The sequence below is a fragment of the Dysidea avara genome, chromosome 9, assembly GCF_963678975.1.
Source record: "Dysidea avara chromosome 9, odDysAvar1.4, whole genome shotgun sequence".
In the NCBI taxonomy this organism is placed as follows: domain Eukaryota; kingdom Metazoa; phylum Porifera; class Demospongiae; order Dictyoceratida; family Dysideidae; genus Dysidea; species Dysidea avara.
Genome location: NC_089280.1, coordinates 27,743,886 through 27,770,569, shown reverse-complemented (window position 1 = coordinate 27,770,569; position 26,684 = coordinate 27,743,886). Strand labels below are relative to the sequence as shown.

Sequence of the window (26,684 nt, the reverse complement as noted above, 5' to 3'; positions counted from 1 at the left end):
ATTATATTTAGACAATTTAAACCCATTTATTTCCAAAGTAACAGCATCAGCCTTATGTGGTTCCCATATACATAATTATGGTGTGACAGTATTACACAGCTATGTATACAATTTTCATATTGTAAACATATACCCGTATTATAGCAACAAAAATGCACCATATTACAAAAGCCCTACTAAGGATGGGGTATGCTATATATTAACGACGCCGAGGAAAAGATGAAGCCTTCACTAGACATCTTTTGTTGTAGTAGTGTGTCAACAATCTACTCCAGGTGTCGTCATAATCGAGAAGCAGAGAATTTCCTAAATGGACAACATCATGATAAACAACCTGCAATTATGAGATGTTAAGTTCTTGTATATTGAATTGTTATAGGATAAAGCCAGTGTATTGGTATAATTGTACTCACCAACGATGACCAGACCATGTTTGGCTCTTGTGATCCCAACACAAATTTGGTGATGGTCAGTGATGAAGCCCAAATGCTCTCTAATCCATGTCCTGTCTGCCTGCACAGCTGCTTTGCTCATAATGGTCCGGTGAGGCATCGATCGTACAGTAGAGAAGATCACAAAATCAAATTCACTTCCTGTAAAGTAATGTATGACAGCAATAATACACTATTAAACGATCACCTTGACTTTCATTGATAGTACACACTCTTACACCTAGCTTCTTCTCTTTCACTATATCCTCTATGAGCTTCTTTTGAGCTTTGTAAGGAGTCAGGACAGCAATTCCTGGTTCTTTTATCATGCTCTGTTTAGCCTTCTGTTTCAGCATGGCAATAATCTCAACCTGTGGGTCACCACATGCATCATTATACGTCACATACATAGCACAAATCAAGTAGCTCACAATTTTTTCAGCCTCCATTCTGTTGCTCTTTGACTCCTGATGGACTTTGTGATGACTACTACCACCTTCTTCCTTCCCTTCTACATCACAAAAAGCAATTGGACAGTCTGGTCCATTAGGCCAGAATTTTTTCAAAGAACAAAATCGTTGAGACACAGACCGGTCGGTTATGAGCTCTCCATAATAAAACTCTTCAGAAGGGAACTCACAAATTGCTTCATGCTGTATAAGAAATTGACAATCTACTTTAATTTGTGATATTAGGATTTCATACCATTCTATATTGAGTAGTAAGCATCATAAATGAATTCCAATATCCACTACTTTCTAACAATATTACATAGCGCTCAAACAGGGAACATCCTAATCCTTTCTCTTTAGCAGGGTTGTAGTTAATCACTGGCTGTGAGGACATACCATACAATATTATCAGGAACATGGTGTAGAGTATGTCTCAATTACTTGTAGTTGCTGGTGATCTCCAATGAGGGTCACATGATCTGCTAGTTGTATGGGAATCATGGCCTCAGGCTCTGTTGCCATGGCAGCCTCATCAATAATCAGATGTGTGGGTTTAATATTATCAACGACACGAACACTACTGGCCTCATTACAGGTACAAAACACTGTTTGGGAGTAAAAACATCACAATAGCTAGTAAGATGTGCAGCTTACCAATCTGATAATCGCCTTCACGTATCACCATTTCTTCAGCGTCCTTCATGATTGTGTTGAATTTGATTCTTTCAAGTGGAGAAGGAAGTTTATTTTCTTTCATATATCTATAACCAAAACAAGAACTACATGATGTTTGCCAACTATAAAGTTTGTGGGTTTATACCTCTTAAATCTTTCTTCCATTGCCAATATTTCTCCAGAAAGTGGACACTCTCTGCTACGGATTTTCTTATGCAAAGCATATGGTTCATGAGCCTTGCTACACTCTTGTTCAGAACTAGGCTTGTTGAGCACCTGTATGTAGTAGAGTAGATACTCAACATATTATGTAGTTGTGACCAAATGCAGTAAATGTATTATGTACCTTATTACTGTGTGGTCCATAGTAATATTTAGTCTCAATACTTTTACTGTATATTCTCAATATACGAAGATCTTTGATATTTGGATGCTTCAAAAACATGTCTGGATAAAATAAAAAAGAAATTAATCTATTGATGGTAAACAGTTAGTGTACACACAATGGTTCATACACCAGTTGATGATATAACAACAATTTAAAGTCCAAAAACTAGTAAGCTATTGTTATCACTATTCCGTGTACTGTGTCAGGATTATGAGCAGTGATAATGTGTGATTAATACGGATGTGCTTAAGGTATTATGTTGTGCCTCAACAAAAAGATACTTTAGCAAACTATCTGTGTTTATTGCTTTTTAGAGTACAGCACAAGAACAAGACAAATATTTGTGTTATCACTACTTGTAATAAAAATAATCCAAATACGACGTACACAAAAATCACATAATGGCATTTGAAACACATGACTGGACAGAACTACCACTGCAATACTTTCATTATGTGAAACCATGAATAAAATTCAAGCTTGCATACAATGATACAGAGTATTTTATTTCAGTTGACAATGTTTGTATTTACAGTATGAGACGTGAACCGTAAGTATATTGCAGTATAGAGTCTCATGGTAAGCTTAAATGCATTCTATAACGTATGTTACTGTACAAAACCCATGAAGTTTGTGGTTTATGCAGCTCTCATTACAATGCAAGGCCACTAAAAGTTTGTGAAGAGTTTATTTTACAAATTACATTTATTTCTCACACTGCATGAACATTTCCAAGTTTACGTAAGTAAAGTTGCACACTGCTGACTTACCCAGTACAACATCTACTGATTTATTGGATGGTCCACAATACATCACACATCTTATCTTCTCATCTGGTTCGGATCGTGGATTGGTTGTGAAACCAGAATTGGACATGATGAACGCATAGGCAAGGTGAGATCCAGTCACTGACTTCCCAGTTCCTGCAGGTCATAAGATAATGAGTGCATGTGTGATGCATTAAAATTTATTATACATTTTTGAATATGCCACTATATTTACAAGTATTCCAGGCATAGACCTATCATTTTGACTTAAAGCTTCAGTAATCTTTATCAATTAAGCCTATACTCACCCATCCATGAGCACTCATGATACTACTACACACCTGAACTGTTCTATCTAAATTGCAATGGAAACTGTAATGCCATGGCTATATTTCAAACTACTTTGTCATTTGAATGGCTTTATAATAAATCCAGCCGCCAAAGGACTGCAGGTAAAAATAATTGGCTGATTATTGTAATTATACATCATGGTAATTATTACCAGGTGGACCCTGTATCAGTTGAAACTTGTTCTTCATTGAAACCTCCACTGATTCTGCTTGTTCACTATTGAGTTGTTTTGGTTTTGATGATGGTTTTCTACCCGACCACAATTCATATACCAGTGGGTCCTGCGTGACTTGAACAAATCTTTGACCACGAGCTGTAAGATACATTATTATACAAAGTGTCCCATGTGCATGGTACGTACTTACATCTTCTACTATTTTTAATTCCATTTCCCACAGCTATGTCTTTACATAACTGGTTCTTACTGTAACGTAGAGCAAGTAGGGACCTGTACATCCTCCTGTAGTGACATCACATTACATCATGTCTGTAGTATGTACATACATTACCTGTATGGAAGATCCAGTGGGATTATTTGAATTTCACAAGTACTATCCTTCAAATACTGTCTCATGAATGGTGACACTCGTGCAATATCTTTGCTGGCAAATTTCATGTGAATCACTTTACCACTTCTTTCAACTGACTTCTTGGCATTTTGCTTTTTACTACTTCTCTTTGAAGTGGTCATTGTTTGACTTCCACCTCCATCTTGATCTTCTATCTGATGAATTACAAAATGGTAGACTGCACTTGCAGTGGTCACTTTCCTGCCATCAACTTCCTTTTCTTCACCAAGTGGTATGTTGTAGCGAGCACACACCAAGTTGCCAACTTGAAGATCAAAATATTCTCCACAACGCTCCTCAAACTTGGCAGGTATAGTTAGTGTAATATCAGCAAGTTCTTCTTTTACTGTGCCTTGTTTGAAAGGAGAATAGTAAACATCATCAAGGGAAGATCCTGGTTGTCGCAGGTTGGGCCATTTTAGTGGAACATTTTGAATTAGTTGTATCTCAGCCTCACCAACACTTTGTACTGCAGCCTCAGCCAGTAACACACTCTCCCACAGTTCAATGTACTCGTGAATGTCATTGTATTCCACTTTAGAAGCATGGGATAATATTGAACTAGAAAAGCAATCAGCAGGTTTAGTACTGTGTTGTACACACACATTCAACATTGGTGCGACCTCCAACAACTGGACACAAGGGGACAAGATGTGATCTCTGTAATTAGCTGCAAAAGAAATTTGAAAACTTTCATAAATCTTGAATGAACGCTTTGCTTCATATAAGAAAAATGAAGCGCTTCCTGGAAAAACAATACTGTTATCACCAGAATCGCACTTCTGGCTACCTAGGAGATCTTTAACTGGAGCAGCAGAATCTAGTGATGGAAATTTCATAAACTCGGTTACCTTTTTCCAATCCTTTATACCCAATGACATTGATTTACTAGGAAACCCAGCCATGAAACAATGCTGTACCAAGGCTGCAGCCTGGCTGTCAGTAGGCTTACTAGAAGCCACACTATCACTAGCTGCTTCTGCTATGTAGAAAGTGATCATTGTGTCTTTAGTTAACTCAACAGTAGGCTGACACTTTTTAGAATTTACAAACAAACCGTCAACTGCCAGTGTACCACTAAATGATGTAACTTTAGCTTTCCAAACATATGTCTTACAGCCTTCCGTATTGACATCTTCCTGCACATTTCCCGCTGATGGTTTAGCAACCCATGGTTTAGCATTACTTGTGATGCTGCTGAGGTGGAAGTTACGCTGGTCCAGTGATAGACAGTGATAATCTAATTCTTGAATGACAAAGTACAAACTCTTCTCTACTTTTGATATGTACACTGTACAGGATTCAGAGCATTTTACCAGTGACAAAGCAATACTCAGGCAATCACATTCTTTTCCTGCCTTTTTAGCATTCAATGTCTTTGTGTTACAATCTACACAAATTTCCTTTACCTCATCAGATGTATATTCAGCTGTTGTTGATGAAGACAAGCTCTGCAAGATCAACCGCTGTACTACAATATCGATGTACCTTCTTAGAGGAGAAGTGGAATGAGTGTATAAACAACACAAGTCGTCATGACCATATACTTCATTTCCATCCTGAGGCAAAGACACCAAATAACTACAATAATCTAGTGAAAGTGGCATTTGTTGCTGTAGCACTGAAGAACAGACATATTCAGCTCTACATTTGGTGCCATTCACTTCCTTACAGAGAACTGCAAGCTGAGGATGGTAATTGGTGATCCTCAGTAAATTTTTTGCTTGCATCAAATCACCATGTTGCAAAGCCTGAAAAAGTTGTATATAGAGGACATTCATCATAACAACAGGTCCAGGTTCATTGGGGACCTTCAAGTAATCAGCAAGTGTCTTGTGGACTGGAGAATGTGCTACAATATCTTTACATTTCTCAAGACATTTTACCAGTTGGTCTTGATTGGGTGGCTTCTGTACACGTAACAAAGCTAACTCAGGAAAGGCAGTTAGAATATGTTCTGCTGCAATCCTGTTGGCCCACACCATCAGTTCCTTTACCAGGAAATAAGCTTGTGGACTGGACAGCTCATTTGCATCTTCAGTGGAGTAGTCCATATCATCAGATTTCACCCTGTTTCTGAAGAATGATTCACTAATCTTCAGTAGCAGTGCAAGTCTTTGCTGTAACCCAAATGTCGTATTGGTAGACAAGGTTTTGTTGTAATCTGTGACCTTCTCATCTAGCGATGTATCTTTTTTTTCAACTAAAGAATGTTGCACTTCTTCATAAGTCAGTCGTGCTCTGGATTGCACACAACTTTCACTGATCTTTACTGTGCCAGGCACAATCTGTATATTTTTACCAACAATATGTACTTGACAAGTATATGATATTGCAGGAGCTTCTCTGTGACAGTCAAGGCTAAGAGAACCTCTTACCTTCTCTGGAAGTATGGGGTAAAATGATGGACTAAATTCTTCACAAAACGATTTCATAGGATTAAGCCTGGAGATGTACACTGCAGTGGCTCTCTCCAGTGCACTGACATCAACCCCACTTCCCTTCCTCACAGCTCCTCCAACATTGGTGATGTGTATTCCCAACTGGTAACACTTATCATCATCACTGGCAACAGGTTCCAGTGTAAGAGCATCATCCAGTACCATAGCTTCTGGTGGGTCAATGGTGAAGGCATTATCATAGAAAGGTAGGCATGATCCAGCAGTGGTTACTATTAAAGTTTCATCATCATCTATATCATCAACAGGAGCAGTGTTGATGTGATGGTGAGCTAACAGCAGTCGTTCTCCATGATACAATGTTAATCCTCTTGGTATAGCAGCAATCACTATACCAAGTGGATAACGATATTTTGGCCTCCACCTCAAGTACCACACCACAAACAACAACTTTTGTGCAATACTAAGTGGAATAACATCTTTTATCTGAGGTATGTCTATCTTAAACTTTTTATCACTTTTTTTAGGAATGTGAAAAGATGTCGGATCAAATACAGTCACAGCATGTTGCTTGTAATCCAATTCCTTTTTAATAATAAGCTCATTAGATGCTCGCTCTAGCATCTCAGGGGACAAACCAGGCAGGTTAATTAATTTGGGATTCTTACGATCAATGGGATAGAGAAAAATTGCATTGTGATTGTCCACACGACATACAAATTGTCGCTGTGGTCCTTGTTCTACTAACTCACACACACGACCACATCGATCACTATCTTTGTACACACGTACTTTCACCTTTGCTCCTTCTAGAGCACCACGTCGATTGTCAACCCCCTGGATTATTATTGGTAACTCCTTTGGATCTTGTGGTATTGCCTTACATCTCCTAAATGTTTCACCCTCCAATATACACTCTATTTCAGTGGCATCCATTGAAGCATCCTTAGGTGCTTTGGCAGCAGATTTTGAATCACTTCTTTGCAGCACATAACCACGGTCACCATCACCAAGTTTTCCCAACATTACCTTGACATTCCGACAAGCTTTGCTGGACTGAAATGCTCTTTTGTAAGCTTCTAAAATGCTATCGTTCACTTTATGAGCTTTAATACAAGGAGAAGTCAGCATATCCTGCAGATCCCCAAACACCTCGACATAAAGCTTATGGATGTGTGTCTGCACAACTGATTCACCTGCATCATAACATTGTGGTGTTAGCTTGAGAGATGATGTCTCCAAACATCTTTTAACATACTCCCTCCAACAATAAATGCTATAATCAGGAGTGGATTTTTCAATGGAGAAGAGCAGGAAGGGATTACCAACACAAACTATTAGGGACTGCGCTCTTGTTATGACAGTATTAAAGGCATACTTGTCACAGATCGACTTTGTTGGATTTAGTGTGGATCCATCTGGTTTAGTTATCTCCAGAGTACTAAGGAATACAGCTCTGAATTCTCGTCCTAAAGTGTCACCAAACAGTAAACAGTTTTGGATATGTTGTACCACAAACCTTGCAGCTCATATGTTGCTAAAATATGGATACCCTTGATACTCTTGAAATCAGTTTTCAGAAGTTTTCTCATTAATCTCACCTAAACAGGCAATATACATAAAAAGTCCATCATCAGTAAACAACTTCACCTGGCTCTTACTGGATGCCATAACACAGATAGTTGAGTAGTCTTTATATCCCCACTGTGCAGCTGGCCAGGGATTGATATACTGCTTCACCTAATAAGTTATGCATACATTAAAAATATAGTTTACCTAAATCATGAAAAACAGCAGTTTCAAGTTGAATGGGGGATCTGTAGTATGCATAATTGTGCACTCTTGTGTCTGTTAATGGTACAACTGCTTTAATCCTATACAGATGTATTGTTATCACATACTAGCAATGGGGATTATTGTAACCCACCTTAGCCTGAAATTGTTCAAAGGTTTTGATATAACTTGAGAGTACGAGAACAAGGCAGAACTATGTTGCTGATTTACATGCTTTGTCACAGTACTGCAATTTGGTGATATGCTGGACCTGGTGTTGTAAATGTGGGATTGATGGCATCTACGGACGTCGAAATTAAAAAGTGGTTGCTATTTGAAGACAAGCTAACCATTTTTACATTTGAAGCAGCAACAAAAGATTTCAAGCACCATCAAGCAACAGCAATGCCAACTTAACATACCAGTAGCACAGCTCTTGCGTTCAGTAAAATTGAGGAAAGTCATGAGAAAATCTTATGTGCTCATGCGTCAGCCTTATGCCATACATTTACATAACTGAACATCGTACCGTGTGCTATGCAAGTGAATGTTTAACCCTAAAACCCACATAATCTAGAAAACTGGATCAAATATGCATTCCTTAAACAAAGCGCTGTAACTTTCAAAGTGTACTTCCTATGGCTACACAATTTATGTCATTCAACTGCTGATATATAAGGATTTAAACAGTACCTAGAGTTTTATGCTGACGCTAAACTGTTGGGCCAAACTACTAAACTTTTAGTAAAGAAACGTTCAAACCCTTTACATATCTTTCAGGGATGCAGGAAGATATTTAACTTATGGGTGCCCAGTGGTAAACCTGAAGACCAAAAAAAAAAGTCTCGAGTGTGACTGCTTTACTAGAGTCATTGACTGCTCTATTAGAATATCATGATCATTTCAGTAATATATAGTAGTGTGCTGACACCCGTTAGTTACGCCACTGGAAATATTTATGGGTGCCCAAGCACCCATGCTTCCCATGCCCCTGCCTTTATAAAATGATTCATAACTCAATAGTGGTTGCTCCTATCAAATACCACTTGCTTTGCCATTAAATTCTGCATTGGGCTATATATGACTTATGTGATTAAACCCATGACTGAACTAAAACACTTCGGGGGAATATTCAATCGCAGAAACACGATTTGTTGCTGTTCAATTAACATGTTTCATAACAAGTAAGCCTTTGTGAGTGTTTACACAATACAGGCATAAATGGTGACAATAATGACGTAAATTCACCCTTCAGCCTAAAACACTAAAAGCTATTTGTAGAAAATAGTTTAATTGAACACTGCTATAGTGTAAACACACATTCCTCAGAAGTTCTATGCGGGTTCAAGGGTTAAAGCAACATACTGGTATGAGAAGGCTTGTGAAAGACAAGGAACACATAGTTGCCCTATAGAATCATTATGTGTCAAATTAGTTAAACATTTCTTTGAGATTATGGAATGTATGATTGCACATGACCATGCAACCTCCTCCGATATGCATGTGCAGCTTTTCAAAATGTTTCATTAACTCCACAGGTGTAACTAACTTGCTCTAGTGTAGCTCTGGCCTCTTCTTCACTGCAATCCCCTGATGAAGCAGTAATTGAACTATCTACTGAAGTACAGACAAACTCCAGAGCAGACACAGTCTTGGGATGTAGGTTGCTATTAGTACGTACTTGTAGTGTGGACTTGTAGAACAAGTTTGATGGTAGCCTCAGGATACTATCATGACAACGATAGTTGGTGAGCAGTAGAGCTACAAGACACAATATAAATTATGAATTCAATAATGTAGACTAGGGCTGTGTGATAATTAGGATAATTTCAATGCAATATCGTTATCGTGGAAGTTTTCATTATCATGATAATAGTAAACTTCTGCATACTACAAACTACAATTTATGAATAGCAGTCATTTATCACCCTTTTCCTGTAACAATTTCCAGGTAATTTTTTTTGATGCAGATTTTCATTGTGATTAGTGCTGGCTTAGAGTAAATTTATACAGAGTAAAAATAGTTTGTATTGGTCTTTGTGGTTTATGCAAGTATCGTGATAGTCGTGATAATGAGTAGCATTATCAAGATACGTATCAGAAATTTCATTATCACACAGCTCTAATGTAGAATGTAAAAATACATTGTGTATTCAGCAACTCGTGGTACCCACTTCATAGCATAGTGTGGGCAAAGTGCCTTTTGCTTTTTACTTCTTGTTGTTTTTTTTAAGTTTATTTTTATATTTTATTAAAAAAAAATTTTAGACCAGTGAGTGCCCCCACCCTACATTTAACAACTCTGTGGTGCTATATTAGTACAAGGATAAAGAGCATTAATGCAGGCATTAGTGTACAACTGTTGATGTCACAGTGTATATTGTAGCCTGCAGTGATGCTTTTCTTTACAGCCAGGCTGTTTTACATAAACCTATATTAGAAACCTATATTAGAAACCACAACTAATATTTCATACTAACCTGTGTAGGGATTATTTTTGGTGTGCTTAAAAACGTCTTGGTAATGTTTATGAAGTCGTAGGAGCAATGATTTACTTAACCCATTGGCATGTGCCTTTTCTCCTAAAACCAACACCTGAGGTCCAATCTATGAAGAAAAAAGAACACACTAACACACAATGGTATTGATGGACATACTGTACTTGTAAATGATCTCCAGCAATGACAATCTTAGTATTATCATCAGCTAAACCAAGTGGTGCTATGGCTTCTGGTTCACGTGTTTGAGCTCCTTCATCAATCAAGATGTGAGTGAATGGTCTGCCCTTCATCCAAATAAGCTGAGGTGCTGTTAGCAATGAGGTGATTACAAGACGAGATTTTTCAATTTTATCTCTGTTAGAATTGTTTGCAAACAGATGGCGATAATATCCATGATATTTGTAACCATCCCCAACCAATCTGATAGGCCTAACATTCTGTGGGAAACAGTGGTCAGCTAACATTGGTCCAAAGTAGCTATCAATATAAGCATCTGCTGAATGCAAATGACTGGTACAAATTAAAACACGATTTTTACGTTTCTTAAGAAAATTAACTGCTGCAGTGGCAAGCAGTCTTGTCTTCCCAGTACCAAAAGGACCAGTTACTAGGAATGGAACACTGGAGTCACAGGCCATCATCTTCTTTAGTGCTAACAGCTGATACTCCTTGTCAAGTAGCAGACAGTCTGACTCAGGCATGGCAGTAAATGGCAGCGTCCTTTGTCTAGCATCAAGTTCATCTGGAAAGAGGCGCTTAATTATCTTAGGTGACACTCTATCCACCGATTTGTGGAGATTCTGAAAGTAAGAATGCTTCAACTTAAAGCAAACAGGGAGACATTGGGATGTCCCTTTTATCTTTTTCTCTATAAGATCATATGCTTGTTTTTCTTTAAACTCAATGTTCACCTCATCTAATCCCTTGTCGCTGACATTGTAGTTAGTGATTTCGGCAATTATAGTAGTACTATCTACTGTAATCTCAACATGAGTAGCAGCTTGCTCGACATATGCAACATCATTACTATTCAGCCCCTCCAAACTGGCTCCATAATGTATTTCACTGGCTTCATTATGTATTTCACTGGCTTCATCATGTATTTCAAACAGTGATATCCTTAGCTCCTTGTTACACCTGTAGGGTGCAAATCATTGCTAATATTATGTTAGTGACAACATTTGTATATACCAGGAGATGAAAATGTATTTAATCTACTCCAAAACAGCCAAGCTGTAAAAAAGGTGTGCTCCCCAAAAAAGCCAGCATGAAAAAAGATGTGAAATCCAAGGTGGCAACCAAGAAATGGCTGTGATGGTAGGTTTATGGCAAAATTTTTAATAATGATAAAACTCAGGTGAATTTGTGTTGCCTTCTCCATGTTTCACTAGAATTCAGCACCAAATTCAACCTGAACTGTTGTCAGGGGCATAGCCACTGGGCCCGGGCATCAATAATTCGAGATACTCTAATAGAGCAGTCAGATTGAGATAAATCAGTCTCAGTATTCAGAGAAGCAGTGTAACAAGCTACGTAGGTAGTTATAAATAAGGAGGTGTAGTTGGTGGAGGGGAAATCAAGGGCGTAGCCAGGAAGGGGGTTCATCCGAACCCCCTTATCAGAGGCAGAATATTTTAAAACTAAAAATCACATCAAATCTTATAGCCCTGGAGCTTTCCGGTAGCTACTTGCACACTAGTGCTCCTCTGTACTACTCTTAAGGGTCGCATTGCATTAATGCTAAACTATTGCAAATCATCGAGATCTATTGCATCACATGATCAGTAGCGCATGTGTTGCATGGTGGAAATGGCGGAAGAGTGTTGATTGGTTGAGGCAGACATATTACAAGGTAGCAGCTGTGATAAACTTGAGTGGTCGTGTTATACATGTGTTAGGTGAGCACAAACTGTGAATAGTTGATGTATATTTATCTGATGAATGGTTTGTTTATTTGTCACATGTTGCAGGCACGTGATGTCTCGAATACATTGGAGTACAAGCCAAGTCTGAAGTTACTGACCATCAACAGGAGGGCTGACCGAGAATAATGTATACCCGCAAGGAAGCATTGCCAACTAAACGACTCAAGCGTGGAGGGTTCCCATGTGCTAGAAAATTTGAAGTTGGTTGCCGGTCTGGAAGTGAACTGAGATTAAGTTAGTATTAGCTACAATAGGTTTATAGTTTCTATAAGCTGCATAAACAGCAGTGTGTAGGTTTTAGCTAGCTAGATGCACCAACAGCACCTTTTAATGTTACTGCCTAAGGGCACGTTTTGTGTATGCATCGTTTTCGTTCAGACGTGATCTAGGGGAAGCACCCAGGCCTTCCCCCAAGAACATTCCACTTGACTTTTTTTTGGTCTTTAGCTTACAGCTAGGCCCTGGCATCACCAAAAGTCTGGCTACACCCCTGACTGTTGCTATTAAAATTTAAGCCATAAACCTACCATCACAGCCTTTTCTTGGCTGCCACCTTGGATTTCACATCTTTTTTCACACTGGTTTTTATTTGAGGGTCACCCATTTTTAAAAGTAATAAATTATATCTCCCCTACAGTTTGACTTGTTTGTAGTTGAACTCTCTACAGAATGATTATCATAGCTGAACTCTCTAAAGGGTGACTTGTTATAGCAGAACTATCGAGGGCTCTACTGGATGACTTATTGTTGTAACTGAACTCTACAGGGTGACTTGTCATAGAACTCTCTACAGGATGACTTGTTGTAGCTGAACTGTCTACAGAGTGACTTTATTTATAGAGATGAACATTTTACTGGGTGACTTATTATATTATATTTATTACTGTGCAGCAATCAAAAGATTATAACGCACAGGTGTGATCATAAAAGTTACTTAAGTTATTACAAAACTCATTAGGGGTAGACTTGTTTGTAGTTGAACTTTCACAATGTAACTTGTCTTTAGTTGAACTCTCTGCAGGGTGACTTTTTGGAGCTGGAGGGTGACTTATAATGTGGATAAACTCTCTACAGGGTGACTTGTTTGTAACTGAACTCTCTACAGGGTGACTTTTAATGTAGCTGAACTCTCTATAGGGTGACTTGTTGTAGCTGAACTCTCTACAAGGTGACTTGTTTGTAGCTGAATTTTCTACAGGGTAAATGTTGTAGCTGAATTCTCTCCTGTGTGACTTGTTATATGCATAGCTGAATTTTACTTGTTTGTATAGCTGAAATCTCTATATAGGGTGATTTGTAACATTGCTGAATTCTCTACAGAATGACTGGTTTACAGCTGAACTTTTCGTAAGGTGACATGTAATGCAGCCAAAAACTACATAGAGACACTTAAAAGTTAAACTTTCTATAAGGTGACTTTTAATGTAGCTGAATTCTCTATAGGAAAACTTGTTGTAGCTTAACTGTAGCTGAATTCTCTATAGGGTGACTTATACCATGCATGGCTGCTGGGTATAAGAAATTCCTTCAAGCTGAAAGGGGTGTGCCCTGGATGAAAATTAAGAGCAGCTTTGAGGCTTTTCCTGGAGAATTTGCATAAGACAATGCCATAGACAAACTACAAAACAGTTAAGAAGACACTTCTGTGCATTATTAGTGGCTTAAAGTGGATTATTTGAGGTACACTTCCTTAACAGTGCATAGCAACGTAATTATAGAATTGAAAAAAATTGTATGTCACCCGCCCACACCGGCTGTATTTGGTTGCATGACACACTTGATATAGGCTATTTTCATAATTTTTGTACCGTAAAGTCGGGTTGTTAAGCGCATGCGTTTATAATGTTCGGAGAAAACTTTTTGTAAAAATCATACTATGCAGTTTGTGTCGGTAACCACGCCAATATGTAAGGATATTTGACTCCATTTCTGGGTGAAATCCTTCGTGATTAATGAGATTATCACTATCCAGATGGCTGATTTGCTGTATACATAGCGAAGAGAGACCTCAAGGGAGACGTAAGCGCTTGAGGAGACATTAATTTTTCAATACTTTCAGCTTTTCTTACCATTTTTTTTGCTGTGTGTAACTTAATTGTCGCATTTGGCCATGTGCGCTAATCATCCATAGTTAGTTACAAGAAACGTGCACGTGTATGCGCTTAACAAATAATATGCGCTTAATAGATACACGCGCTTAACAACCCGACTCTACGGTAGTACACTATAATTATAATAGAGCACACATTTTTTCTGAGCACTTCAATACAACGCATATAGAATGTTCCAGAACTTCCACTGATAGATCTACGAGTTATCATTTTAGTGTACTGGGATTTACAGCCCCTTGTCCTATGTATTTTGGCACATGCGTTTAGCAGTGCGGAGTAAAAGGAAGATCCAAACGAGATTCACGTAACTATGTGTGTCCTATTATGTTGAATACTTGTTAATGTGGTGAAACTAATACTCACTGTGTTGTTGTGACTCCTTTATCACCAATGAATGGTCCTTCAGTCATAGATTTTTTAGCGCATGCGTAATTATAATAGGACAACAGACTGGAAAAACCTGGTACTAAACTGGAACTTTCATATTTATAAGGTAGAAATTAAGTGAGGTAAGCAACTGACAGCAGTGACAGAGTGGTAAGGGATTGGATATGTAGGTGTGGAGGTCCCTGGTTTGAAACCTGGAGATTTTTTTCTGGTACTTTTGCACACCTTTTTTAAAACCAGGTGCACGCGCACAGATGGCCAAAAGCCGGCTGTGGGCGCGCACCTGGTTTACTGAAATTATTTTCCAAAAAGTGTGTGTATGTTTGTATGTTTATATGTTTGTATATTTGTATATTTGTTTGTCTTTCTGTACCCACGTGAGCAAAATTGTTCGCTAAAAACAGCTTTTATGTGATAAATAAAGGCTGTATAGAACCTGTATTAAACTTCTGGGCAGGTAAGCTTTGATTTAAGATGGTTAATATGTGCCGGTTTGAAATACGGGTGAAACGAGTTTATAAGGATGCGGTGAAGGCCTTACCCAAATAGTTCTAAGGACATCAAACAGCCGAAAAACAACACAGCTGGCCTCCTAGGCTACTGGACATCACAAATTCCTATGGGGGCATGCCCATACATACGCGAATGAAAATGAAGAGCAACTTTGAGGCTTTTGCCTGGAGAATTTGCGTAAGAAAATGTTAGGCTGTGCGAAGTTAGTTACATGTTTCTGGTCCTACCAATTCCCCAAAATTGACCAGATGACCAGGGTTTTTTTGGCAACTTTTTGATGTGATACACTACATTCATAGCAGTACATGGAATTATAGGGAAAAACAAAGTTATTTTATAAAGTCAGTGCATCCTTATAAGGAAAGAGTGTTTACAAGACATGAAAACCTTTCAACAGATATAATTATTACAAATTATTGTATGGTGATTGCACAATTCATTCAGCAAAAAAATGACCAGGAAGGGAACCAGAAACATATAATTAACTTTTCGTGGCCTTATAGACAGACTATATAACAGTTAAGAAGATACCTCTTTGCATTATTAGTAGGTTAAAGCATTTTGTTTGAGGTACGCCTCCTTAGCAGTGCTTAGCAACATAATTACAGAATTACAAAATATTTCATCAATTATGAAATACAAATTACTGATTCAATTGTGTATGTAGCAACAAAGCAAAACCCAATATAAATATTAATAGTTTAGTACACTGTTAATTAATTCAATTAATTCCATTTAGGTTTGTTTGCTGCATGACGCCTGGTTTTTAGAAGTAGCACAACATCAACTTGTTTAATATTACTTCTCAGTGACTGTTCTGTTAGAGTATCTTGATTGTGATTTTTTCACATGATTGGTTTTGCTTTATATCTCCTTAGTTAATACTCTCAGTGCTTTCAAACCACAAAAGTTTTGCACTACAATAGGAACTTCATGTTCAGACCGATTTTAAAGTTATTCTGTCAAGTGGATTACCTCGTAGGCATGACAACAAATTGCTTTTGAAATTTTCAAAATTACACATAATTCTGTTGTTCTTAATTTGATCTCTACGAAAATTGGGCTGGAAATGTGCTGCACTATGCTCTTACTGCCCTCAAAATTTGAAGTAGCATGCACAAGCTATAGCGAGTGGAGCAAAAAGAAGAAAAAAGAAGCAGAAGATGAAGAAAAATACAAAGAAAATAGGAAAAACTTTGAAGGCACATATCTCAGTAATGGTTGGGCGGATTCACCTCAAATTTAGAATAGGAGGTGCCCTACCCCAAGGGAGTTTCCGCAGTAAAATTGGGTAATTTTCGCTCAGGAACTATGGAGCTACAAATACGTGAAAAAAGTATTTTCATGGTTCCTGTAATATGCACACTTGTCTGTTGCATGTCTGCACTAGTTGTACTTGGCTGCACGACACACTATCGTGTGTCCTGATTAGCTAGAATAAAAATAATAGCATAGTGCATTGATGATTTATTCCAGCTAGCTACATGGCACCTGGCTTTTAGAAGTAGCACAACAAATTGAAAATTTTGTATTGACATATCATGATATCAATACCACTCAAAAACAGCCAAGCTGTAAAAAAAGGGCGGCCCTCAAAAGCCTGGGTGAAAAAAGTTGTGAAATCAAAGGTGGCGGCCAAGAAATGGCTGCAATGATGCTAATAAATTTTAACAATGGCTGGGAGAAATGGCTGCAATGATGTTAATACTAAAAATTTTAATAATGGCTGTGTGCATTGTTAAAATTTATTAGCATTAACATCATTGCAGCCATTTCTTGGCCGCCACCTTTGATTTCACAACTTTTTTCACCCAGGCTTTTGAGGGCCGCACTCTTTTTTTACAGCTTGGCTGTTTTTGAGTAGATTTCACTTCTTTTTGTATTTTCAAAAACCAAATCCTGCACATTTTTACTGGGATATGATTTCCAGGTTGTTGTATCACAAGTTTTGCAAGCATATAGCACTTATTATGATGATGATGATTGGCGCAAGTCGGTCATACTAGTCTGCTCGCAGACCGCCTGGGGGCGAAACTAAGTTAATACTACAAATAATCACTGATTGATATGAAAATGGCTCTGATTTGATGAAATAGCTACTAGATTGAGCTTCAAAGTGTTAAGTATGGTGTTAATGCTCTAATAGAGTGCACGTTTTTGCTTTCACTGAAATCATCTAATAGAACACACATAGAATGTTCTAGAACAATCTAGATTTTCTATTGGCAGATCAGTTTTACTTATTAAGCTAGAATTTTCATTTATAAGGTAGAAATTAAGTGAAGTGATCAGACGAAGCCGAGATAGCAGTGGTTTAGTGGTTAAGGATGCAGGTGTTAGGTATGGAGGTCCTTGGTTCGAACTCTGATTATGATCAGTTCATTTTTTTGACATTTTTATGCACCTTTTTTGACCCCAGTGACTGCTTTAATAGAGCATCTCAATCCCGTGATTTTACACTTGCTCGGTTTTTGCTTTATAACTTTGTAGCTGTAAGTCTGTTGCTCTTCTAACCACTAAAAGGCACTCCTACAATGAGTCTTATCACTACATTTGGATTTCTCGCCAACTCACGTGATCGACATTTTAAAAAGCGTACATGCAATTTTACCCCCTCCCCCAAGCGTATGGTTTGTACGCTTGTGAAAAAGCAGATAATTGTGGACCACCCCTAAGCGCATATTATTTGTTAAGCACATACTCATTTCTTGTAATTAACCATGGATGATAAGCGCACATGGCAAAATGCGATGATAGAGCTACACACAGCAAGAAACAGCAAGAAAAGCTGAAAGCACTGAAAAATTTATCTTTAGTACAATGTAGTGATTCCGCGTTACACTTATTTCTAAATCTTATAATCAATTCAAGGGATAGTGTTAGCTATATAACTGGGCATCTGGTTTTTAGAAGTAGCACAGCATCAACTTGTTTTTGTCACTAATTTATAGAAGAGATACTAGTTAGCACCACATAGTATGGTAAAAATATATATAAGTATGTACGATACCACAGGTGCCCTATATAGACTACTTACATCCCAATATATTAGTTATTTTAATGAAGGAATTTCCTGGAGGCCCCAATGTTAATGCTGCATATGTTACTGATTTTTTATCAAAACAACAATCATGTTTACCTTTCCTTCAGCACTCTTTTGTGCTCATGTTCCTCATAATACAACAAGGTGTGGAACTTGTCAACATAATTCTCCCAAGTAAGTCGCTGGGTCAACAAGCCTGCATCCAGTTTATCCTCAGGTGGTAACTCATAGTTACACTTGCTCTTCAGACCTCCACCCTGGTAAATTATTAATTTAATTTTTGAATCAGCTAGATTTTGTTAATTGCTAAATAAAATTTTACAATTAATATTTTTGGATATAAGCTAGAAATTGTTAAGTTGGAAGTTATTTGGGATGAAGGAGTCTTTTAGAATATTAAAAAAGGAATCATCTTAGTATAAAAGGAGTTTTGGAAAATCATACCTTTAGTATTAGGGATTTTCACGAAGTTTTTGGCAAAAAGTGATTTAGAATGAGATTGAATGTGAGATTTAAAGTCAAAAATCCCGATATCAAGTGATCTAGTTATGGGTAATTGAATCTATGTGTCCATATAGGGGAGGAATGAACTGGTGGTTGCACTGGTTCATTCCACCGAGTTATTACATCTTAAAGTCACGTTACTTACCTTGTTAGGTTGACGTGAAGTTGGTAGGAGCTGATCTATATAATTTTCATAATGAATTTATCATACAGTACAATAGTAGAACTATATAGTAGGGATCATGAAGGTTTGGGCTTTCCTGCTCAAAACTGTCACCCAACCTATAGAGTGACCCCAAACCCTACCAGCAGGTTTCCATGAAAGAAAGAAAGAAACACAGACAGACTGACTGATGCCTTCAGCCAAGTGTAACGTAATACGGTTTAGGCTAATGGCTTGATTTCTTCACTGTACAACATTTTTTTCTGCCCAAGACATGCCTTTTTGCTAATCACAGCATCTATAGCACATACATTATGGACTAAGATTTGTGTCTTATTTCTTTCTCTGCTATCACATAGCTGTTGATCCACAGCAACGCCTCATGACTTTAGTACAACAATCCCATAGTTATTGGGTTGTTTGCAGAGGCACTTCTCATACTGTTTTGCAATGCTGTAGACTCTAAAGGGTGGAACGTGCTAAAAATGAAGCAGAATGGCCACTGCACTTTTCAATAATCAATGGTTGGGGTGCATGTATAGTCATAGTTTACATAGTGACCATAAAACGTGCTTCTTGTACTGTTCTTCATTCATAGTGCTGTAGTTTAAAAAAGCATCTCTTGTGCTATTTTTTCCTTTGATGCAGTGTGCATTGATTTTCCAGTCATAAATCATGTTACAAAAAAGTAATCAAGCAAGTTTAAAGAATTATATTTTGAGTAGGGAATATAGAAATAAAAAGCAATGAAACAAGGGAGGTCACCTACACCTGAAGCTATACTAGTGTTCATTTAATCCCATGGATACACTATTGACAGGCTGTATATGATTGAAGTAGGAATTAAATGTCCATTAATATAGCTTTAGGTACAGATGACGTCCTAGTTTCATTGTTTTTATTTCACTCTATGATCCGTACTCCAATTTTTCCTACACTTGTACAAGTTAAGCTTAATGTGCAACTTACTGCTTGATCTAGCAGCCAATCTTTCTTTATTCCATTCACTCAGCTCTAGATCATTATGGGCATATGTACACCAGGGTGTTGGACAGGGATTCTTTTGACACAGTTGAAAGTTGCCGGTAACCCTTGATAACGCCTCCTCAGGAATTGGTCTTAGTAGCAGCCCTATACATACATATACATTCACACTAGGTAAGAAGTTGCATGTATGTTAACCATTGAACAGCATAAATTTGGTTTCATTCACTGAGCCCCACCAAAAACACTACTAGAAATATCAAATAGGTGAACATTTGTTCACTCTGGACACTACCAATGGTTTTGTAACTGGAACAATAATGTTATCATGTTGTAAACATGTCTATACTAAATGTGTGGGATATTGTCAAAGCCTCATAACTCACTTAAATCATAATACACAGTTTCAGTATTCAAAGTGCTACTAAATGTTTGGACAGCTGACTCATGTAGATAATAACAACAAAATTAATGAGGACTCAGATATATGTATACCTAACTACCACTAAATGGCCCAACAGTGATGAAGTTTTATTTAATATTTTTAATGTTAATTTAAAACAATATAAAGTATTTTATCCACTAATAACTGTGGCTCTCGTCCTTGGATAGAAGCCACAGCTCTACCTTGCATTATTGTCATAAGAGCTGCCTTCAGATAAGAGCCATGGTCTGTATTTGAAATGTTGATACAAATGTTGATATCACATGTTTGAGGGAGAAATTAAGCAAAGGAGTTGTTGTAAGTCAAGGAATAACAATTTTGAGAGGAGCCAAGTGGGTAATAGTACATAAAAATGGGTCAGTTATTGAAAATCCACATAAACGCTAGCTCATAGTAGCTGCCGCTGTATGGTTTTCCTTGCTGAAAATTGTAGTATGTAGCTATGGTTACTAACTTGTAAAATATATTATATAGAACATGCATATTACAAATCTACTACATGTATAGATAGCAACTGTTACTGAATATAAATATGCTTGTACCTGATTCATAATGATATCTGACATGTACTAAATTTCCACCTTGATGGTCTTGGTCTAAACATCTTTGTTGCCATAATGATCCAACAAACTGTTCTTGATTGTACAGTTGATAACAGTGCCAGCAGACTTCAGACATACTGTAAACCTTGAAACAAAAATATACTGGTCATGCAAGCTTGAAACAATTGCTTGAAATCTAGTGTCTGTACCAGGGGTTCCAAAACATCTTTTGAATATGTTACTAAAGCTTCAAAGCTTTGTTACTAATGTTATGTCAATAATTGTGACTGGGCCTGTGAAAACAGGGCATGTGAGCACAAACAACACCCTGTCACACTATAGGTCACATCTCAGTACTGGAACAGAATATTTACATTCTGTAACTTGCATCATAAAGCCAATTAAATGCTTACTAATGGCTAAAATTTTCATTGCCATAGCATAATGGTGTAAAAAGTTATGAGTCAAGGAACTGTGAAAAAGTAGGCAAAAATCATGTGCCCACATGCCCTGTTTTCGCAGGCCCAGTCACAATTAATGAACATATTTGATGATTATTAGGGTGTATACATACTGTAATACAGCCTCCTACACTTTGTTACAGCTTTATATAGTATAACCACTGTTTAAACTATAACTATACACCAAAAATAAAATATTTGAATGGTAGCTGCCACAAGGAAAATATTTGTGTAACTAATTCGTATTGAAGTGAATTTACATTGCAAAAGAACTTTGTGTGCTTTGCAAAAAGTGTGCCCTGTGACACTGTTTTTGTGTGCAAAGTAAAATTTTACAAGTATATAGTACATAAAATGCATTTCAAAGTATACCATAAAATACTGAAACAGGAGCACATCGAATCCTACGGACAAGGGAGCATGTAACTCTGTAAACAGCGAAATTCAAACATGACTGCCATGTACTATAATAAGTAACTTTTAAAATTTCCCAATTAGGATATAATGTGAAGATGTATGCTTGAGTACGTTATGTTTCCGCTGCGACAAAGTGAAACTATATAAACAAAGTTCAATGGCACACAATGGAGGAATAGTAGCACAGATAGTCTTGCTACAGTTGATAATCACGCAGAATTACTCCACATGACTATTCCAAGCTTTACCTTTGACTCGACGATCTTCCTATCAAAGCAGCTTTACTAAGAGACGATGGAGTAGCAGCCCATTCAGTGTATCCCTGTTGCATGTAAGAATGATGTAACCAATTATATACATAGTAACACTGGACGTCATGTTTGAATTTCGCCCGTAGTATTGGTAGTGTACGAAGTTACACACTCCCTTGTCCATAGGATTCAATGTGCTTTTGACTGAAACAGCAACTATAATTATAGTGCAGGCTATAGAAACAATACAGTATTCCACAGTACATGTACTTTCAAACTATATTTAAAAGTTATCCAACTTTACTGTACTGAATAGACACAACACAACACATATAACCTATACTCTAAAACAAGCACAAAACTTCAAGAGAAGTTACTTGGAAAAAGTAGAAAGGGTACTAATATCTGTCCTATGTGCTAGTTATTTCAGTAAATTTAACTGAGTTCATGACTAACAAGCTAAAAAAAGTACCAGTTAATACTTTTTCAAACTGAAACAATGTCTGATTGAAAGCACATGTATAATAGCCTGTAATATACTGTAATACTGAAACAATATCTATCCTGTTGTTTATAAATACAGAATCTGGACATATTATAGTGTTCCACAGCATGTGTATATATTCCAGTGAAGCATACGTATCTTATCAAATGTAACAATATCTACATGTAAACACTCACATGCCAGTAAATGAAGCTACGGTATTATTGATTGCTATTAAGTACAAAAATTCAGCTTGATCCCACAACCTCACAGTTATCAGACGCATGCACTAACCACTAACACCACACTAAGGATCACACATAGAAGAATTGTGTGTTGAAGATATTTATAAAGGCATCCATAAGTTGAATGGCACAGGTGTCTACTTGTGGTGTGCATGCAGTTTACAGAAAAGTTCCAGTAGCTCTATATATACCCTTGCATTCAATGCACTGTAAACAACCACAGATGCAAGTTTCAATATAGTTCTTAAATGAACATTTTGTTTGACACAAACACTGCAGTTATACATGTAGTAGTTGGCAAGATAATTTTGAATTCCAAAGCAATGCACGACAGTCAGACAGACGGACAGATTTTCAGCTTTATATTAGTGCATAAACAAATGTACTGAAATGTGGAGGTTTGTTTGTTGGAAGCATTCGAATGCAAAATCGTAACTTCGAATCCCATAAGGGGACACCCAATGCATATAATTACATGTAGGTCCAGTACAGCTGGAAGCAGTACAGGACACATGACAGCGTGTACTTCGCTATTGTTAACAGCCTGGTGTCTACAGTCAGGTGGATGTGGAGCCAAATGGCTAACCTACATGTGCTAGCTCGCCGGCGTCTGGTAGTTGTCAAGGTGTCCTCCTGCTAAACTCTTCTATCATATGGTAGCCTATACCCCATTCACACTAGCCCAGTAGCACGGTTTGGAACAGTACGGCTCGGTAAAAAGTGCAATGTGAACACCGTCCGTACCAGGCCCAACCGAACCGAGCCAGCCCACCTGATTGAACCAGGCCAGCACGGTATGGTACAATAATTACTCACCAGGTGCACAAAATAATAATTTTATAAACTCAACATGCTATGAAGAAGGACTCAGAAACACTGACACAAGGTTCAGCACGAAAGAAAGCCTAGTGACAGTTATGAACTACTTGTCGTCGTGCCAGTTACTATTTCACTCACTTTGATTCGCGGCGGGATTTCTGCAGCTCTACACGGCCACCTATCTATTGCTGTCTTGTTGAAATGAAAGAATTCCAGCACAAGAGACTTAAAGGGCAAGAGCTGCATCCAATTTTAGTAAGCAAATTAATTAATATTTAATTGTGCACATTTGGAAACCGGATGACTTAGCGAGCAAGACTGCGTAGTGTGAGCAGAGGCAATACTGGGCTGTACCGAACCGAGTCAAACTGAACCGTGCTATCGTGCTAACATGAACGAACTGCTAGTCTTGTGCCCAACCGGGCTCAAGCTAACGCGTAAACACCGTCAGGTGACAATGACCGAGTTTCTTGGACCCAGAAGTGCTATCCAGCCAAAATATTGGCTGGTCAATCAGAATTGAGGAGTTGCATAATCGCACGAATGCATTGGAAGTTGATGAAAAAGCAGACTATTTAAAACCGTTTTATTACAAGTATTCACCTAGGTTATTCAAGAGGTCTGTTGTCAAGTTGTGTCTTCCAATGTCACCTCATAAAACTGAAGATTGGTGACTCGATGTTTCACCAGTAATGAAACACTGTCCACTACTAATACGATGTATGAAGAGATCGCATCTAGTAAATCACCCTTTTGTGAGTTTTGCTTTATTCCTAGCCATTTTTGAATGATTTTTAAACATTATGCAACTACTCGATTCTGATTGGCCAGCCAATATTTTGGCTGGATAGCACTTCTGGGTCCAATAAACTCGAGCATTGTTACCAGACAGTGTTTGCGCATTAGCGCGAGCCGGCTGGACATGAGAATGGTAGCCCACAATAAAATTCATTGCCTGGCTCTAGGTACAATATACCACCAAATTGTTTTCCATGCTGTTTCACCAACCAGAAGTTGCAACAAAATCTATCATGTACTGTATGACGTATAATTACTGTTAATTACACCATGCAGCCGCGGCACTGCTATTACATTATAAATCGTATGTTGTGCAATAGTGGGTAAGGGAAGTTTCAACATGCATTTCATGCTGACTAACATGTACAGAGGATTGTGGAATCTATACAATACAGGAAGTCACCAGAAACGTGACCTATCAAAGTTGTGGTGATGTAATACTGCACATTTTAATGACATCTTTCAGTTTTCAGGTTGTTGCTTACAGTTTCATTGTAAACATTATGTAAACCTCTATACACAACCTCAGTGTGGCATGATCTATGGATAGTAAACAGAGAACCGGTTGCGTGAATAGCTAGCTACTTAACTATGCAGTGCCTATTCGTCTGGAAGCCAGATAGAGAGTTTTCTGCTTTTTATCTGAGTCACACCCACCATAGCTTTGTCTGAGTCACACCCATCATCGCTTAAGTACACTAGTTGTGAGAAGATAAGTTTTGGTAAGTTCAATGCGAGCTAGGGTTGTATGCTACCACGCATAGTGCTAATTAGGGTCAGGTTTAGTGTTCACTTGGGTGTGCTTCTGATATAATTTCTTATTTTATCATCACTGGACTGACAGAATAACTGATACGTCCAGGGGAACAGAGTAAGTTACAAAAAAATAATAGTTACAGCATTATGTAATTTAACTAAAAACTGTCAGTTCAACAGCATGAGATTCGACTGTTTCAACAGGTAAATTCCTCTTGGTTATAACACTTATATATTTAACAGTTATATAGAAAATAAGAGAAGCAATTAGGCAGTAATGGCATAGCATAGTGGTGATCATGGGGGTTCTGGGTTCAAGTCTTTGTTTTGTTTAGCACTCTATATCTTATATCACAATGCCACATAATAATATTATTACTGGTGCAATCAAAAACCACATAGCTATCATCTTTAGCTGGGGACTCTGAAAAAAAAACCTCAACAGCTGGAATCCAACAGCTGGAAATTCGTAATCCCATGATGCGTGGACAGTGACGAGTACCGTACCTCAGCTACCGTAGGTAAACAAGGATGCCATTATAGCGTGGCGGTTAGTAGCAGGAAGATATATAACCGTTTAATATACACGACTCGAGCCCAATACAACTGCGCCCACCTCATAGCGAGCCTATAGCACTAGAAGCGAGACTACAAGACTTGACTCAGTTTATGGATCAACTCAACCTCAACTCAGTTTACCCTTCACACAGTGGTACAATTATTAGTCAGATACCTGACCGAGAATACATCACGGTTTGATAGCTAACCTGTCACGGCAGATCTCTGGATCTCGTCTTGTCACCCTTTTTATTTATAGACTCAATCATGCAGCTACTGCCTCCCAGTACAATACACTGACAACGATACGACTACCTCGGAACAGCGTAGAGTGACGGGGCATTTTTCATGGTTGCCAGGTCAGTGCAGGTACAGCCCACTTTCACAGTTTTGCGCACGCAAGGGTTAGTCTCGTGCCCAGCCGGGCTCGCGCTAATGCGCAAACGCGAGCCCCGCTGGGCACGAGACTACGCAAGGATATGGCGTTTTCTGTCAAAACACGTGATTGCATAATGTCTCCTCAATGCCCCACCTTTATGTAACTTCCCTTCCCCAGAATGACTTTCTGACTAATGTACATGCATGCATGCATTCCATGCCCACAGGGTGTGGTATTCTCATTAACCCTATTTTAGTGGTTGCATGTGACTGAGGACTCATTTATATGGTGTAGTTTATTGTGTCTCATTGTTTAATAATGATGGCTTATTTCTCATACCCTGGCCTAGCTACTAACACCAGTACAAAGAATGCCAGCACGGGGACTGTATAATTACGATCAGTTCTACAGCTGGGAGGGTGGCTTGATCATTCACCGGACATAGGCAGAAGAAGTGGAGGCTGAAGTCCTCCTCAGTCTGCCAAGAAGGTTTATATAGTCTCCGACAGAAAGGGTGCACATCATGAGTTTAAAGCTTATAGTTCATGTTTGAAGTATGCATTTTGTGCTCTGCATAGTTATGATGATTGCTC

The 26,684-nt window shown here is 38.1% G+C and overlaps 1 protein-coding gene across 2 annotated transcripts; it reads right to left on the bottom strand.

Annotated features, from left to right (window-relative positions):
* Positions 1 to 60: 60 nt before the first annotated feature.
* LOC136266810 (3'-5' exoribonuclease HELZ2-like) lies at positions 61 to 26,090 on the bottom strand. 2 transcript variants are annotated; one of them, XM_066061832.1, is made up of 24 exons: positions 25,922 to 26,090; positions 20,924 to 21,068; positions 19,922 to 20,083; positions 18,935 to 18,969; positions 18,382 to 18,542; positions 10,468 to 11,443; positions 10,286 to 10,412; positions 9,355 to 9,566; positions 7,683 to 7,772; positions 7,552 to 7,633; positions 7,411 to 7,501; positions 3,574 to 7,308; positions 3,430 to 3,524; positions 3,216 to 3,377; positions 2,717 to 2,869; positions 1,905 to 2,005; positions 1,704 to 1,834; positions 1,538 to 1,644; positions 1,325 to 1,488; positions 1,137 to 1,265; positions 863 to 1,084; positions 640 to 802; positions 414 to 593; positions 61 to 306 (listed from the first exon to the last, which is right to left on the bottom strand). In XM_066061832.1, the coding sequence occupies exons 2-24, from the start codon at positions 21,057 to 21,059 to the stop codon at positions 200 to 202; spliced, it is 7,521 nt and encodes a 2,506-aa protein (XP_065917904.1). In that variant the 5' UTR covers positions 21,060 to 21,068; positions 25,922 to 26,090; the 3' UTR covers positions 61 to 199. The 2 variants fall into 2 exon arrangements, with proteins under 2 accessions (XP_065917904.1, XP_065917903.1); XM_066061831.1 differs by having other exon boundaries at positions 3,574 to 7,501.
* Positions 26,091 to 26,684: the final 594 nt, after the last annotated feature.